At 43.8% G+C, this 16,315-nt stretch overlaps 1 long non-coding RNA gene and 2 gene segments (V, D, J or C); 2 read left to right on the forward strand and 1 right to left on the reverse strand.

Annotated features, from left to right (window-relative positions):
• The window catches only part of LOC123820384, a 48,184-nt gene extending 37,367 nt beyond the window's left edge, over positions 1-10,817 (forward strand). The window contains 5 exon segments of the C gene segment in view: positions 4,785-4,824; positions 8,015-8,293; positions 8,888-8,953; positions 9,299-9,418; positions 10,456-10,817. Coding sequence covers positions 4,785-4,824; positions 8,015-8,293; positions 8,888-8,953; positions 9,299-9,417 — 504 coding nt within the window.
• LOC123820382 overlaps positions 1-16,315 on the forward strand; it is a 280,728-nt gene that overhangs the window by 188,244 nt on the left and 76,169 nt on the right.
• On the reverse strand, positions 3,683-14,325 carry LOC123820387. The gene is made up of 3 exons (XR_006785975.1): positions 14,214-14,325; positions 13,909-13,976; positions 3,683-3,704 (listed from the first exon to the last, which is right to left on the reverse strand). It is a non-coding gene; the product is annotated as an uncharacterized LOC123820387 (long non-coding RNA).

A 16,315-nucleotide genomic window follows, 5' to 3' on the forward strand; every position in this document is an offset into this window, starting at 1 on the left:
TCTGCGCTAAGTGAAATTACATCCCTCAAGTAAAACTTACTTTCTCTGTTGTCTAAGCCTAATAAACATTCTAATAATTACACCTAAGCTTTCTATAATAGTTCAGAGAATGCTATCTATACACCCTTTCATTTAATCTTACAACCTCCCAATACAGAAGATATTACCCTCATTTTATAAAGGAGGCAAATAAAGCTCAGTGAACTTAAGTAATGTGGCCACATTATACACTTAGTAAGGGACAGAGTCGAACCAGGTTTCAGGTTTTCTAACACCTTTCTTTTTCACCACAACTGAAAACCACTCTCCATGGCGGTGATATTCCAAGTATGATCTGCAGTCCTTTATGGGCTGTAAACTGATCTGAAAATGCTTGTTCTTTTTCTGGTTTTTATGAGTGACATACAGGAAATCTCATAGACTATAATTTTTACATATGACAGAGGTCAATTTAACTGCCACTTTTAAGTGTATGCTGTTAAAGCTTGTTACAATTTGATATTTGTGAATATATTATTAAAATGTACTGAAGACTCTAATTCTATTTCATACTAAGAAGTCTGGCTGCTGCACAGTACTTGGCAGTGATGCAAAGCTCTAGTTGAATATGAAATGCTATTCCCCTCAAAGGTAGGAGTGAATGGGGCACATAAGTCACTAGACCTCTGCCCAAAGACTGAGTGTAGCCCAAAGACTGAGAAGCACAACTCTATGACCAATGTGCCACCTTTCTTTTCTCTGGTCACACTCCAGTCTCTCTCATTCCAAGCACCAATCTGCATTGTAACATGGCAAAAGCTTAGATTTCTGTTTGACACAGTAGTTGCCTCCTGTTTTGTCCTGAAAGACAGCCCCCAAGACTTAGGAGAAAAGAGGTTAGGTCAGACAAGACAGAAAATCCCATCCATGTCTACCACGTGACTTGGCAACTGGGGCCAGGGTTGTCATAAAGGGAAAGTAAGGCAGTTTTTAAACTAGGTTTATCCACTGTGATACCTGATCTTTGGCAATGGAACCTATCTGGAGGTAGAACCACGTAAGTCACTTGTATTTCCTTATTATGACCACTATATTTAGCAATTATCTTTGTTAGAAATGTTCCCAAGTCATCACTTGAAAAATACTTTTAAGGATGCTGCAAAAAAATCCTTCCAGCGTGTCATCGAGCAAGGGACCATTTGAGGAGCAGGGACTGGGTTTCTGATAAAATCCAGGATGTGGCATGTGCCACCGTGGATCTTCCTGATCCATCATCCTTCCTGAAGAGTCTTTGTCTTCCCTCTACTTAACCAACTTCACAGAGCCAGCTTACTTAACACCTGAGCCATCACCATCTACAGATCTGGGCCATAACCAGACCTACACTACATGACATCTAATAAATGTGAGGCATAATATTGAGCATCTTGGACCAAGCTCTCTAGGACCAAGTGCTAATCCTTCTCTTTGGCTGACAAGCTCTGTGACTTAACTTCACTGAACTCTAGTTTCCCCTCTAGCTGGACCAAATGCTTTCCAAGGTGTCTTCCAGCTTTAGCACACTATGATCCTGATTATCATCCAGACCTTTCTTAGGGACAATTTAGAAGAAAATCAAGGAAATCCAATGGTATAAAAGTCTTATAACCCAGTAGAAATTCTGTGATTTAATTTGTTAAGGCACTGGAAAAAGAGTCAAAATGCTCCCTATGTATCCATTCATTAGCACTTGTGTGACCACAGGAGTTTTGACAAATGATCTCTGGGATACCTTTCAGTCCTATTATCTGTGACTCTGTTTCAGTGAATGGAAACTGAACTCTGGAGACCTGAGAGTGAGGCCCAGCTCAGCCACTCAATATCTTAACCATTCTTAGCTTCAGTGACTTCATCTGCAAGATGGATCTAATATATTACCTCATGCAGTTTATAACAATAATGTTTGTTGAGGTAGTATAAACACAAGCTGCTTGTAAGTAGTAAAGTACTTACAGAATGATAGTCATCTGTGATTATTATGATCCTTTGGACAGACTCCAAGTTTTTTGCATCAATGGCTTTTGCTCCAACCAGCATGCCCTTCCACCTCCAACTGAGACATAGATTTTTGTGATTAATTTAAGCCATAAAGTTACGTTTCACCTGACAATAGACATTTGGCAATTCTCATCAAAACCAAAATAATTCCTTTCTCCCTGTGAAAATATGGTCCTGAAACAAGACCTGAAAGTGAAAGATGACATGTCAAGGAGATAGATAACAGCAGAAAACTTAGGGACTTCCCTAAATATTAGCACTCAGAAGAAAGCACACATCAAACAAGCTGCCAAAATGTCATGCTTAGATCTCATAAACCCTTGCAAAGTTCTCTGTATCCAGCTACACTTGTTCTGCCCCACCCACCTCCTTCCAAGCAGATGGACTAGACAGGGGGCAAGGTTTTTGTCATGATGCCTGAAGTGGTGCTTTCAGATAAACTCACCTTTGGAACAGGAACTCGACTCATCGTGGAACCAAGTAAGTTACACATTTTACTTCAGTCTGCATATCCTTGGAGTTGTGGCATGTTCCTGAATGAATGGTGCTTCTTGGGATGTCAGGAGGTTCTAAATTGGAAATCTACTGAGGTTTGTTGCTGTTGCTGTGAAGAGCTGGGGTAAAGTTTGAGGACAAATTCATTAGATTTCTCTCAAGAAAATATTCTATGTGTGCTAGAAACTGTGTTCTACAGATTATTTCATAGCCTTCTACAACTACCTAGCCAAAACCCTTGGTCTGGCCCCCTGATCAGGGACTGGGATCAGGAAAAAGGCAGGCCGTAGATGAGGAGTCTCTCCACCGTTGATGAGGAAAGAGTCATGGTCGTGGCATAAGGAGGAGAGTTAGAAACATATTGTTAAAGGAGTTAGATCAGGAGCATTTTCTCTCCCTCAAATGACAAAGCCAACCTTGCCCTTGTCTCTTTGTGCTGAGAACTTTCATTAAGTCAACATGCCTGGCTCAAACTAAATGATCTACAAAGTCCCATACTAGCTTAGCTTGGGTCTGCCGAGAGCTGTTACGTGCTCACCTCCCCTGTTAGCCCTGGATCTGAGCACTCTGCACAGGGTTCAGGAGCCTGCACCCAGTATAGAGATCCAGCCACCACTTCAAGACAACAGAGAGATAATGGTGTTCTCCCAGACACATTGCCCACTAGTAGTCTGTTCCAGGGTTTAGAAATCCAGAGGCTGTATTCAGGTAGTTGGGGCAGCTGCCAATAGCCCTGTCACTGGGACCAGCCCAGAAGACAGCCTTTCAAAAGTTTCACAGCATGCCAAGTCCAATGAGTAATCCCTTACATGGTTAGATTCTGATTTTTTTTTAATTTCAGAGAAAATAAAGAATGTGGTGAGGCTGACAGTCCTGAAAGCAAATGGTAGTATCAACAGGGTCTGTGCCCCTCAGAGGATGATATAAACTTACAGGGGTTCTGGATTGCCTACTGCTTCCAGGGAAATAGTGGGATTTGGTGAGTTTTCTTATCTTTGAGGGGAGAGAACTAGAGCTACGAAAAGGACAGAAAGAGAATTATGTTGTAGCTGACTGCAGCCTCATTGATGTTGGACAAATTGCATCTGAGCAAAAAGTATTATGTTTAATTTTCCCTTTAAATCATTTCTGCTTGAAATTCATAATTACCTGCAGTGTTAGAATGAAATCTCCGAGGCCATGCCTTTGGGAGCCTTAGGGAAGAAGGAAAGAGATGAGACTGAGGTTTAGCCCCTCTGCTGGGACACTGGCCATGCTCTCCAATGATACTCCATTTAGTTCTCTGGTTTTCCCTTCCAGCAGTGATGGAGTGTAATATGATGGTGTGAAGCTCAGGTAGAGGGAGTGAGTTGCAAATCAAGCCCCCAATTCTTAAAGCTTTGACAGCAAATAATGGCCCTATACAACTGTCATTCACTTTGGCTCTAGCCCTAGACTCTTAATTTTTGGTGATGAGACAGAGAAATCCATCGGGTCTTTAAGTTCGTCTTCATATGATCACTACATCCTTCTGAAGCTTGTATCTGTACCCAGAGCCAGGGAAATTATAAAACAAAAATAAGCAATCCAAAGCAAGCACAGGCTCCTCTGACCTGCATTCATAACACGCAGCACTACTGGACTCCCCTGGCAACTGCCAATTTCTTGTTCAACCATCAGTTCCTTCGAAAACCTTTCCCTGGGCTCAGGGAATTAGAAAGCAGATTTGTTATTATTGTGAGACTCAGCCTGAGTGATGGGGGAGAAATTAGGTTTCTAATCAAAAAGCAGTATTTGTGACACAAGAGAAGGGAGCCACAAGACCTGTGAACAAGACCTGTGTCTAAACCCTCCTCATCCTAACATTCATTATAAGAAATGTCAACATTCAATGCCCCATCTCTACTGCCAAGCTATGTGTTCTTTTTAGAGAGGTCTCCCAATAAACCAGGAGTTAAATTTTCCACCTTGAAGGTAGCTGTCAGTCACCTGTCACCCTCTTCTCATGATACTCTGTCTCAGCACTCTCCTGTCCCAGTATTTCTCAGTTGGGGATTTCATGCTCACATCCTTACAGTTTAACTATTGTTAGCTTCAAAGAGAACTGAGACTCTGTGTACTGGGCCCCCTGAGCTCATCAAGGGCAGCTTTGTAGTTCTCTGAGCTGTGGGGTCTCTTGGCTGGGATCCAGACTGGGGAAGCAGGACACAGATGTTCTAGCCCAGGCCCCAGGGCCAGCCCCAGGCTGCTACCTGTGAGGCAGCATTGCAATGTGCTCCTGGTACACCCGACAGATGTTTTTTGGAGCTGGCACCAAACTCTTCGTGGAGCCCAGTGAGTTGACTTTTTCCTATATATTTCTAAGGGTTAATTGAGTCTCAGGAGTGGGGCTGACAACCAGTTTGCATTACTTGAGAAATTATACCTAGGAGATGTGGAGTGGACCAGAGTGGAGGCATTAGGCTGAGTCGCTGAAGTAGCTCCGTAACTATTTTTATTTTTAAAAACATATGTTAAAACTGTAGTTCCCACTTATTTCTGAAATCTTTGGAGCATCCCAGAAAGCAAAGAGAAATCTAGAAAAACTTATACTAATAAGTCTGGAGCATAAGTTGGAGCATATGAGTGTAGGAGGGGCAGTGGCAGATACACTTGCACCCAAATTCTCCAGGAAGTTGCTTTATCCTTATATATCCCTTGGGTAAGCTGACTAGTGAGCCTGTCTTATTACAACCTCAAAAAAAGTGTCCCAGAGAGGTGTTTAACCTGGTGGGAGTAAGGAGGTAGAGCAAACTGACATTTCAGTGTTCAAGTTACTTCCCATGTTGGTAGAGAGCCTTGGAATCAGCAGGGACATTTGTTATAGATGTTGCCATTCTTAGGGAGCCAGTAGGACTATGCCAATCTAAACCCTAGATGATTTCTAAGTTTACATGTTCAAGAAGACTATTCAGGAAAGATAGACACTTATTTTTGTATTGTTTACCAGCAACACAACCTTAGCATTGGATTAGTATTCATAAAGAAAGTCTGAAAATAAAATAACAATTATCCAAACACATAACACTTTGCAACACATGTTGAGATGTAATTAATTATATTTGTAGACCAAAAAGACTGGAAATTCTTAAAAGATAAATAATTAATTGTCTTTCATTTAAATTTTGGACTACAATAGGGTAAATTTTATATAATTTCAAATTTTGGTTTAAGTGCTGTATAAAAATAGACTAGGTTACATGTGGCAACTCTATTAAATATATTTCATTTTTTTAAAAGCTCAATTCAATCATATAGCCTTTTCTTTGGTTACCATGATATCTGAGAATGGATTGGATAAAACACTTCTTTTTTTCAAACAATTGTTTTGAACATATATACACTGAGAAAGAGAGTAAGAGAAAACTGTTTTACCAAATCAATGCACTGTGCTCTATCTAAAATACAAACTACCAGATTCGGAGCTCAATATAATAAGTAGATGAACTTCTTCAGACATCTGTGTTGGCAGATATATAACATTGTTCAAATTATTCAAACCAGGTCTCTCCAGTCCAAAGTGATTATTGACAACTGCCTTTGAATATAGATTTTTAAATCCTAAGCAAGCCTTAATTAGCCAACTAAATCCAGCTAGGATTGGGTCATACCCTTAAGTAATCAAGGAGATAGAGTTGGTTTGTTTTTGTTTTCTAATGGGCAAGTTTCTTTTCTCTATAACTCATAATTCCCTTTAAAATCAACCAAAATATATATCAAACCAAAGTCAGAATAGTGAGCAAGAAATGTCACAGTTCTGAAGGGAGGTGAATGAGTAGAACTTGTGGTTTCTAAGCCGTTGCTGCTAAGGTTATCAGCACCTGTTATCAGTGGCTTCGTTCTCATTCTCACAGAGGTTGAAAGCAGGTTCCAGAAGAGCCATTTGAAAAATCCCCAATCCCCCTCTTGTCTAGGGCTAAAGTCAAAAACAGAAGAAACTACATCTCTTAGGAACTAGTTTCCTGCCCTGAATGACTGGAATAGAATCCAGTCTTTTAGCTGAGCTTCCCAGGAGAGAAAAAAAAATGGAGAATTATGATGGCAATGAGGAGGGGCTTCTCTGAATAGCTGATTCTCCCTGAAAACCCTGACCAGCTGTGGTCCATTTACAAAGCAATCAGCAGGAACTTCCAACAAACAATCACCCCATCTCCACCAGACGTAACTGATTGATTTGGTTACAGCTCTGCTTCCATGAGCTTCACAGCTGAAACCCAAATCCAGACTCAAAATAAAGCACCAGAAAAACCATTCCATATACACATTCATTACCAAGAGTTTTTGTTTAGCAATACCTTATGTCTTGATTATAGGCCATAGTAAATAAAAGTACACTGGAATTCAACATATTTTTAAGTTGATACCAAGAAGCCAAACTCAGCTAAGTTTTGAATACTAAGGGCCGTATTCACACAAGATAGTAATATTGAAAACAAGCGGTTAAGCATATAATTGGAAATATGTCCAGATCACCATTCACAGGCAGGTTGATTGTCTTTCCTGATTTCAGGCATTTTCAGGGCTCTTTTTTAGCAGTTATTTAAAGATAGTTTAAGAGTTCAAGTCTCCATAGACACAAAATATATCACAATTCAGAAATTCAACAAGGCACCAGGGGAAAGAATCATTACTATCACCCTAAAAACTTCAAGACTTTTGGTTTTAAGTGGAAAAAAATGCACATACCAAGTAGCAGATATATGATAAATCAAGATGAGTCTTGACAGGAGAGAAGACCAGGAGGAGACCCAATTATTGGAACCAACTTGCTACCATTCCACTTGGAATAAAACAAGAAAAATGGATTTCAACTGGTTTTATGTGTATAAGAACTTCCAGGGAATGGTAGTTGTTATTCACTGACTAAAGACCCAAAAGAAACTGAAGGGTACACTCTTAACAAAAGAATAAGTATCCACCTAAAGACAGAGAGATGTATCACTTAACTTCAGTAGATCCCTTCCAGTCCATGAAATGGAGGTGATGCCCTGAAGTGACCCCAACACCACCACCCTCAGAATGATTGAACAGTTATGTAGTCCTTCTCAGACCCTTGATTCTTTAACTGACATACTACAAAGCATGAGCACCTGCCCTGATCTCCCTCCAAAGGCCCATGCATTTAAAATAAGCCACTCGATGCAGACAAGCATTCATCCTGACCTTGATTGTCCAGAGGATTGATTAATAAAACATAAATAATTAAAAGTCAGATCATCAAGAAACCTTTTAGTAGTTGTTATTTTCCTTCTCTACTCCCAGCCATATTTCTTAGCAGCTCCTAACTCAAAAGCAAACTGACTGCCTTTCATTTCTGCTCCCTTTGCCATCCTCATGGAGATACAGACAAGCCCAGGTCACTAATAGGATGCAGGAAAGTCTGGGTTACAGTGCTAGGCCCCAGGGAAATTGAGGCAAACACTCTTGTTTAACTTTAACACATTGTAGATACTCATCTCATTAAATAAATTGATTATATCTGCAGAAAGTCAGTCTCCTACCAAACCATCCGTTTTCGTCATGAGAAATGGGAAAAATGTTGCTTGTCTGGTGAAGGATTTCTACCCCAAGAATATAAATATAAGTCTCCAGTCATCCAAGAAAATAATAGAATATGACCCAGCTATCGTCGTCTCTCCCAGTGGGAAGTACAACGCTGTCAAGCTTGGTCAATATGGAGATTCTGATTCAGTGAAATGTTCAGTTGAACACAACAACGAAATTGTGTATTCCTCTGAGACTGAAGAGACAACTAAATCTCCAGGTAGGTCATATCTGGCCTCGTTGGGGCCAGGAATGTGGGGAAGAAACGTTGGGAGATGGGAAGCTGGGGATGCAAACTCTTAATGAATGACTCTCAATATGGCATCATGCTGGAAACAAGACGTAAGCCCAACGAGAGCCTGTCATTGGCTGGAAACTGAACGTTCTGCATTTCTGAGCTGGAATCTAAGATACAATTCATGTTACTTGATCCCCATCTTTCTTCTTTACCAACAACTGTTTCATTTATACTAATGACTACACTACTAGACTCTGGGGTTGAAAATCCAGGTGCAGTCTAATCTTGTGTGAAAGCCAAAGCAAAAGGCAATCCAGCCTTTCACAGGTGAAGAATCTTAGTTCTTCCTACAAATTAGAGGCACACCTGGATGTTGGCCTCATGATGTGTAAAAAATAAAATAAACAAAACCCAGAACAGTAAGTATGTTAGCTGTGCAAAAAGCTGCATGACTTTAACCAAGTCATATCCCTGGTCCTCTGTTTACTTGCTTACAGTCTTCTCTGGTTTTAAAACCTAAAATCCTTTGAACCCCTTGGTTACCAGTGTAAGTCTGACCTCTTCCGTTTGTTTCAGGCGACCTAAAACCAACAGAACCTGAAGTCATACAGCAAACTTCAGAGAGCTGCCATGAACCCAAAGGTTAGTTGAAATCAAAGGGTCAACTTCACTAGTGAGGGTTAAAGCAAAAGTCTGATAAGGCCAAAACTCATCAGATTTCAAAAGAAAACAAAAACCACACTTGAGCCCAGTTGGTTCCCCCTGACTCTCCAGGCAGAGCTTGGGCAGCAAGTGTAGGTTCCCAAAGCTCTCTGGGCTGGCTGTGAGTAGCAGCCCTTGGGCGCCGAGGGCTGTCTGACACCAAGCTGAGCTTACAGACCAAGGAGGTTAATGGTGACTCAGGCAGACTGGTATCAGTGCTGTGGGCCCAGTGCCTGGAAGGGAATCCATTCTCTCAAGGAAGTCACCATGTTCCCTCTTCTTCAGCCACAGATTTGGCCAGGAAAGTGAACATGACGTCCCTTATGGTCCTGGGGCTCCGATTGCTATTCATCAAGACTGTTGCTGTCAATTTTCTCTTGACTGCCAAGTTATTTTTCTTTTAAGGTAAGAATTAGCTATTTCATATTCCTACTTCCACCCAAACGTTGCTGCACATGGAAAAAAGAAGTTAAGGAATGGTAAAAGACAAAGCACTGGAACAGGAAAAATACAAAGACACATATTTCAAATTAATGAAGAGGATTATCTCAATACTCAGCATAACAACACCCCATCTCCAAGGGGCCACAGGTTATTTGCAAACCTATCAGTAAAGCTTTACCTAAAGCATATTCAGAGGCAGCAGAACCCGTTTTAGCCCAGACAAAGGGGATGCTAGCTCCCAATTTTTGATCATAGGCCTCTGATGTATAGACCAGCCTTTCATTGGGGTGAGCCTCTACCTCCATTAGTCATGAAGAGCCCACTATTAGCTACTCAGGATGCACACAAAGTCAAGGCTCAGACATCTTTTGCCAGGCATTACTTGCATTCCCTCTTCAGGTGAACTTAGATATGAAATTCAAACTGGGGTCTAAGTTTGCCTGTGAAGCTCCTTCCCCAATATGCCCAAATACTCCTCAGTCCCCACTCCTGATCTGAGAACAACCCTAGACTTGGAGTTTTGGACTAACCTGCCCCAGCCTGCAAGCATACCCAGTCAGTCCCAGACAGGTGACTGTTTTACCAGCAGGCCCAAGGACACAGGCCATGTGGCTGTATAAAGAAGAGCACTACACCAGGAGTCAGAAGATCTGGGTTTTAGTCCTAACTTTGTCACTAGCTCACTTCTGTTGCCTTAACCAGGGTGCTTCACCTCTCTGGGCCTGGGTTTTTTCATCTGTAAAACAAAGGATTAACTCCTTTTGACTCAGGGAGATCAAGTGGGTGTCATAACTTGTGGCAACACTGATGTACTGGGAGTGACCAGGTGAACTACTGTCATGTGTGGAAGGGAAATGTGCCAGAAGACATTACTGATGTCTGTGGTGGTACAGCCACAGCAAGTACCGGCCATCCCCAGACTACGGCCGCTACGATTCCTTCCAGAATTGACAGTCTATGATTCTACATCAACTCTTACAACTTTCCTTCACTTATAGGCCGACTGGCGGGAGAAGGCTACACTCCCTGAATGAAACCAAAAGCCTACAGAAGTGCTCTCTCTAAGGCTCCCGACTTCTCGGGGATTCAAGTTAACCCATCCCAGCCTTGCTTAAATGGCTGCTACCCAAACAAGTTTTTCTTTGAAGGCAACAATCCCAGCTCATCCTCCAGCCTGGTGGAAAGAAAAAGTCCTGGGGGTGGGGGTTGGTGACCCTAAGTGTTTTATATGCTGCTTTATAAATGGGTATAGAGATACAAAGGGACAGAGGGCTCGTTTTTTATTTCTACAACTGATACACTTTGAAAATGGTGTCTTGTTCCTTTTACTTGGCCTTCAGAAATAAAAAGTAGGAGCCAACAGGTTCCCAGCTCTGTTCTGCAAGAAGAAACAGACCTTGGGGGAAGGAAAGCAGGTGTCCTTCACCTAAACATGAAAGGCTCTGCTCAAAACCCAGCACTAGATTGGTCCCAAACAGGCATCACATCCACAAAAGCACTTTCGGCTCTTTCTACTACTTTACCAACAAAATGACATTGGATTCCCTAACACTCCCTGTAGGCAACAGGGTTTTAAAATCTCATCTAAATACTCTCCTAGCCATTCACAGAGATCAGAGTAAAAGACAGAGGAAATGCACATCTTTCTATTAATTGATTTAATAAACATGAGTTGAATCTCTTTAAATTCCAGGCACTGTGTTGAGGGTGCAAAGATGAAGAAGACAGGAGCCTGGCTTTTCAACAAACTCGCTGTGCAGGTTTTTTTGGAGGGAAGGATGGGAATAAGAGCCCTAGATTTCCCCTGTAAAAAGCAGTATCTTTACTATCTCCTGCCCGCCCATCTCTGTGTGAAGAGTTGGAAACCACTGGACACTGCCTCTTGCCTGGGCCCTTGGTGTCACTGTTTTTCTGCCATTTTCCTCTGACACTGCCTCTGCTGCATTTATTCAAGTGCATTGTGTGTGCCTCACCTCTGGCTTTACCTACTGCGGCCACTGCAGGGGGGAAGTGGGTGCTGTGAATTCACTGTTGGTCTGACTGAGCTTCTAGGTCACACCCCAGCTTCCTGAGCCCCCAGCCTTTAGGCCTCTGACTCCGGGACCCGCCTGTGGGTTTCCTGCTGTTGTTGTTTCTGCTGCAGCAAGTAACAACAACAGTGTCCCCACAGTGGCCAGTGAGCTCTGCTACTCCTGCCTCAGCAAGGCCACAGCTGTTTCCAGGTGCACCCATGCAGTTAGCAGAGCCCTAGCAACCCAGTATTGTGGTTTCCTCAGCACCCATGTGGGTGTCAAGTGGGGGCTTCTGAGGTTACAAGCAAAAGAGCACCTCTCACCAACAACTCCGCTGCCATTGCCCTTGCAAACTCCCACATCATGTTCTCACAGTCCAAAACAAAGACAGGAGGCATTAGCACTCTGAGTAAAGAATGCTCGTTTTCAAAACAATCTAGGTGAATAAATAAGGTTCATTCAGGGGGAAAACATGAAAGGATTCCACACAACTTCACCTTTTATGTGTAAAGGATGCTTGCTTTCAAAACATTCGTATCTGTTACCTTGAGTCACATTAAACTGTTTCTCTGAAATTACTAAGAACAAAATATCACATTCTCATCTTTCAAATGGGAAAAAAAATATGCCCCTGTGAAAAGGTACATACCTTGTCCAAAATCATCCAGTGAGGCAGGGGTATTGCTGGGAGCAGAACCAAGTTATCAAGAGTGCCACCCAAGTCCCTCTACAGTGGCATACCTCACGCCCTGAACAAGGACAAGGTGTTGATTTGAAGTTCAACTAGGCCAGATTGGCTAAACATAGTATTATCCTTTATTAATATCAATGAGCTACCCGCTGACCCACTTAGATCATCAGAAAAAAAGACATCCTAGCACATCTCAAGACCATGAATTTCTCCCACCAAGAGGAGCCTTCAGAAAAGACTGAGGGCAGGAGCCAGAGGGAGTAGTGGCTGCCTTCAGGTCTGGGGGTCATCACATTGTGAATTACAGTCTTCCAGAGCTTTCACAAGCTTCATCACAACAGCCCTAAGGGAGTCTCCAAGAGACTGTTACACACTCAGCAGGCAGCAGAACAGAAGCCCCAGAGTCTGAGTCATTTGGCCAAAGCCTTGGCTCCCTGCCCCTGTTCTTTTCCTTCCTCCCTGTAGTGACTGCTCTTCACCAGTCTGTTTTAAAGCCCAGATGAACTGTTGCCCAAACCACCTACTAATACAGCCTCCCAGGCTGCAGCTGCAAGACAGAGCCCTAGAAAGGTGGCACAGCACCTTAGCTCTGTCATTAACTATTTATCTGACCTTGGGAATGTCCTTCATCTTTCTGGGCTCAAGTGTGTTTCCCATAAAATAATGTCTGAGACACTACTATTTCTAAAATTACATACAACTCTAATATTTGTCTTATGGCAGGGAATTCAATGGAGGTAGGGGAAGGGGATCTGATTCCCAGGCTGAGGGTGTATCTGTTTTAACATCACATAGTTGTTTCCCTCCGGGGGTAGTTCTCTCCCCTGGAGACACTGCTGAGCTCCAAACTCAGGGACATTGAAACTGGGAGTCTGGAATTCACAGGCAGCTTTCTGGGAATGTCTTGATGCTCTTCAGGGGAAAAAAAATGTTCTCCAAATGAAGGAAGTTAAATGGAGATGTCAAAGGGCATCCAGGAGAAATAAGGTAGCTGCACAAGAAGACACAGAAAAAAAGGTAAATTGTGGGAAATGTGTTTAAATAGATAACTTTGTGTCCAACTTGATTCTTAAAAAGAATCACAATTCACAATAATGGATAAATAATGGAGACTAAAATAAAGACACTTCTGATGGATTTCCCCAGACTGGCCCTTCAGCTGCTGCATTCTGATGCCCTCACAGCACACACAGCACAGACTTGTCGAGCCCACGCTTCCCTCAGTCGCACAGCTCTCCTTCCCTACCGCAGGCCCAGGGCAGCAAGGGGACACTGCGTCAGGAAGGCGGAGATGCTCTGCTCCATTGAAGCCAGGGTGCTCCCCTGGACAGGACGGGCATTTTATTACTCAGCAGACATGTTAGAGCACCTCTGAAGGCCAGGTGGAACACAGCCTCACCAGGAAGAAGGCTGCCATGCCCAGGGACAAGAGCTGCTCTGAAAGACGGCTCTGCCAGGCCACGCCCAGGGGTTTCTGTGTAGACTTCCTGGGCACCTGCATCACCGTGGGGACTTACGGCACAGTAGTAAGTGGCTCTATCTTCAGTCCTCACTGAGGAGATCACCAAGTTGAAGGTTTGGTGGGTATGACTGCGCTGCACAGAAAAGCGACCCTGAGTAAAATCCGCATCAAGGACCCTAATGTTATCCCTGTAAAGGACAAACTGAAAGGAACGATCTGGCCTTATGCGGTACCAGTATAAATCTGGATCTATGTATTCGGAGTCATAAGTACAGGGCAGTGTCACCTCACTGCCACTTTCCACGATCTTCTCTGGGGAACTCTGGGTCACTTTTTCACACAGCATGCCCTTGTCTGTAAGAGAAATGAGAAAATAGTCAGGTCCTGCGCCCCCAGCCCCTGGGTCCAGCACAAGCCCACCCAGAGGGAACTCAGTGGGCAACGGCAGGGGAAGGACACAGAGATAAAGGTCAAAGGCAGAGAATAACCGGAAAACCCACGTGAGAGAGAAAGGCTCCAAGCCTTGGAAAGTCAAAGAAAGCGAAACGGGGTGGCAGAGCGAGAGGAACATCCACAGATGAATGTACTTACAGAGAAGCAAAAGGTTGAAGCCCACAATACAGATCATCTTCTTTTCATATCAGAGCAGAGGATATAGAGTAAAACTGGGGTCCTGGAACCTCACAGACCACCTTAGGGCCTCTGACAGGAGGGAAGCAGCAGGGAAATAAGAGAAGTCAGGCAGGCCCCACAGTCACGTGACTGAATTACTCCGCAGCAAAGGGTTCCCGCCCTGGAAATGTTGTTATTGTTATTTCAGTCCTCAATCCACCTGAAACTAGTACTTTGGTAAAAACACAATGAAAATAAATTACTTGTCAAAAAAAAAAAAAGAAAGAAAGAAAAACAGGAATAAAAACTGTAGAAACTCCAAACCGAACATTCACATGCTTAGGTATCAGATTGCTCTAAAAGCGGCCTTCCTTCCATTTCGGTACCCTGGGGTCTCCGGCTGGGGCTCCGGTCCTTGGTCGCACTCCGACATGGCAGCAGGGTCACACAGCACCCAGCACCCAGCACAGCTGCGCACACTGTACTCGATAAGCGGAACAAATGAAGGAGCTCCTTAGACAAGGCCCTTACTCCCCTGTATAAAGACAGCGTTAAGAAGGTCGGACAGCAGGGACTCTAAAATCGGTTCCCTCCATGAATTCTAGAAATCTTTTCTTTCCGATTCTTGAGGAGTGCCCTGGCCCTGAGAGGGCTCCCGCACTTCTCTTGTTGGGCCCCTTGCAGCACCCCTGCATTGGCTCCAGCTGAAAAATCCCCCCTACAGCAGAGCTCCCTGATGGGTAAACTGCAGTGAGCAGGTGGGATAGGAACTTGCTGAGACAGAGCTCTGTGGCGCCAACGGGGCTGGCCTGGGGGGCTGGAGTCCCTGCAGCCAGCTCCCCAGCCACGTGCCATACAAATGCCATTTTCTGCATAGACCAGGACAAGACCACAGTTGGGAGGCACGACCATGAAAAATAGAAGACTGACTAATTCATTGCTCCAAACCTAGGACTGTTTCTAAGGGTCCTTGTAGCAGTTCCTTTGACTCTCTTTCCCCTAACTCATCCGTAAGCCCTGTCAGTTCCACCATGAATATATCTCCAGTCCATCCACCTCCCTCATCCCCCAAACACTGTCATCCCTCGAGACCACTGGCTGGTCCCCCTGCTTCTGCTTCTGTCTCCAGCCAATCTCTTTGCTGGGTCTTTATGAAGGGTAAATGAGATGGCGCCAGCTGGGCCTCCTTTCCTGGGCCCGTAACACCCTGCAGATGGTCTGATCCCTGCCTCCTGTCCAGCCTCCTCGCACATCCTCTCCACCCTCTCTTACTCCTCTCAGCTGCTGTGGTCTTCTTGCCTGTCCTTTATCTGCCTCACTTTTCTAGCTGCCTGAAACTCTGGTCTGAGTTTTTCACAAATCTCAGCTCAAAAGTGCTCTTTCTCTGGCCACTCCAAGTAAATTAGTCACCACCTCCCACCCCCCGGGGTCACCCTCAATTACATCTCTGTCTTATTTTCTCTCACATCCCTATTTGAAATCATTGGATTTATACACATTTGTCATTTGCTTTTCCCATCTCAACACCCCCCAGCACACGCACACCATAATACAAGCTCCACGAGGGCAAAAACATGGTTATCTTTTCACTGATATATCATCCCCAGCCCCTAGGACTTTGTCTGCCACGTGATTGACAATCAAAAATACCTGTGGAATGAAGGAATGCAACTTTGCTCCCTCAAAAACTCACCATTGGCATGGAGAAGGTTGCCAGAAGGATTTATTTAGCAAATAAAAATATAAGACATCAAGTTAAGTTTGCATTTCAAATGAACAATAAAAATTAGTTATATTTGGGACATACTTAATATTTTTTATTATCTGAAATTCAAATTTCACAGCGCATCTTGTATTTGATGTGTGGCCTGGAGAATACCAAAAGTGAACACCAGGCCATTGGAAGCCCCCCCACGGACGCCCCCCAGAGGTGCTGTTCCACTGAGCAGCTGCTGCCCCGGCCTGCACTGCCACCTGCAGGCAGGACCCCCTCCACAGGGACCCAGACTTCTGCTGACAAAAGGCCACTTCTGCGCTTTCAGGTCTCTGACGTCCGTGGCCTCTGCCAGCCCTCACCCAGG

This window comes from Phyllostomus hastatus, unplaced genomic scaffold (assembly GCF_019186645.2).
Source record: "Phyllostomus hastatus isolate PE091 unplaced genomic scaffold, TTU_PhHast_1.1 phas_contig_348, whole genome shotgun sequence".
NCBI lineage: Eukaryota > Metazoa > Chordata > Mammalia > Chiroptera > Phyllostomidae > Phyllostomus > Phyllostomus hastatus.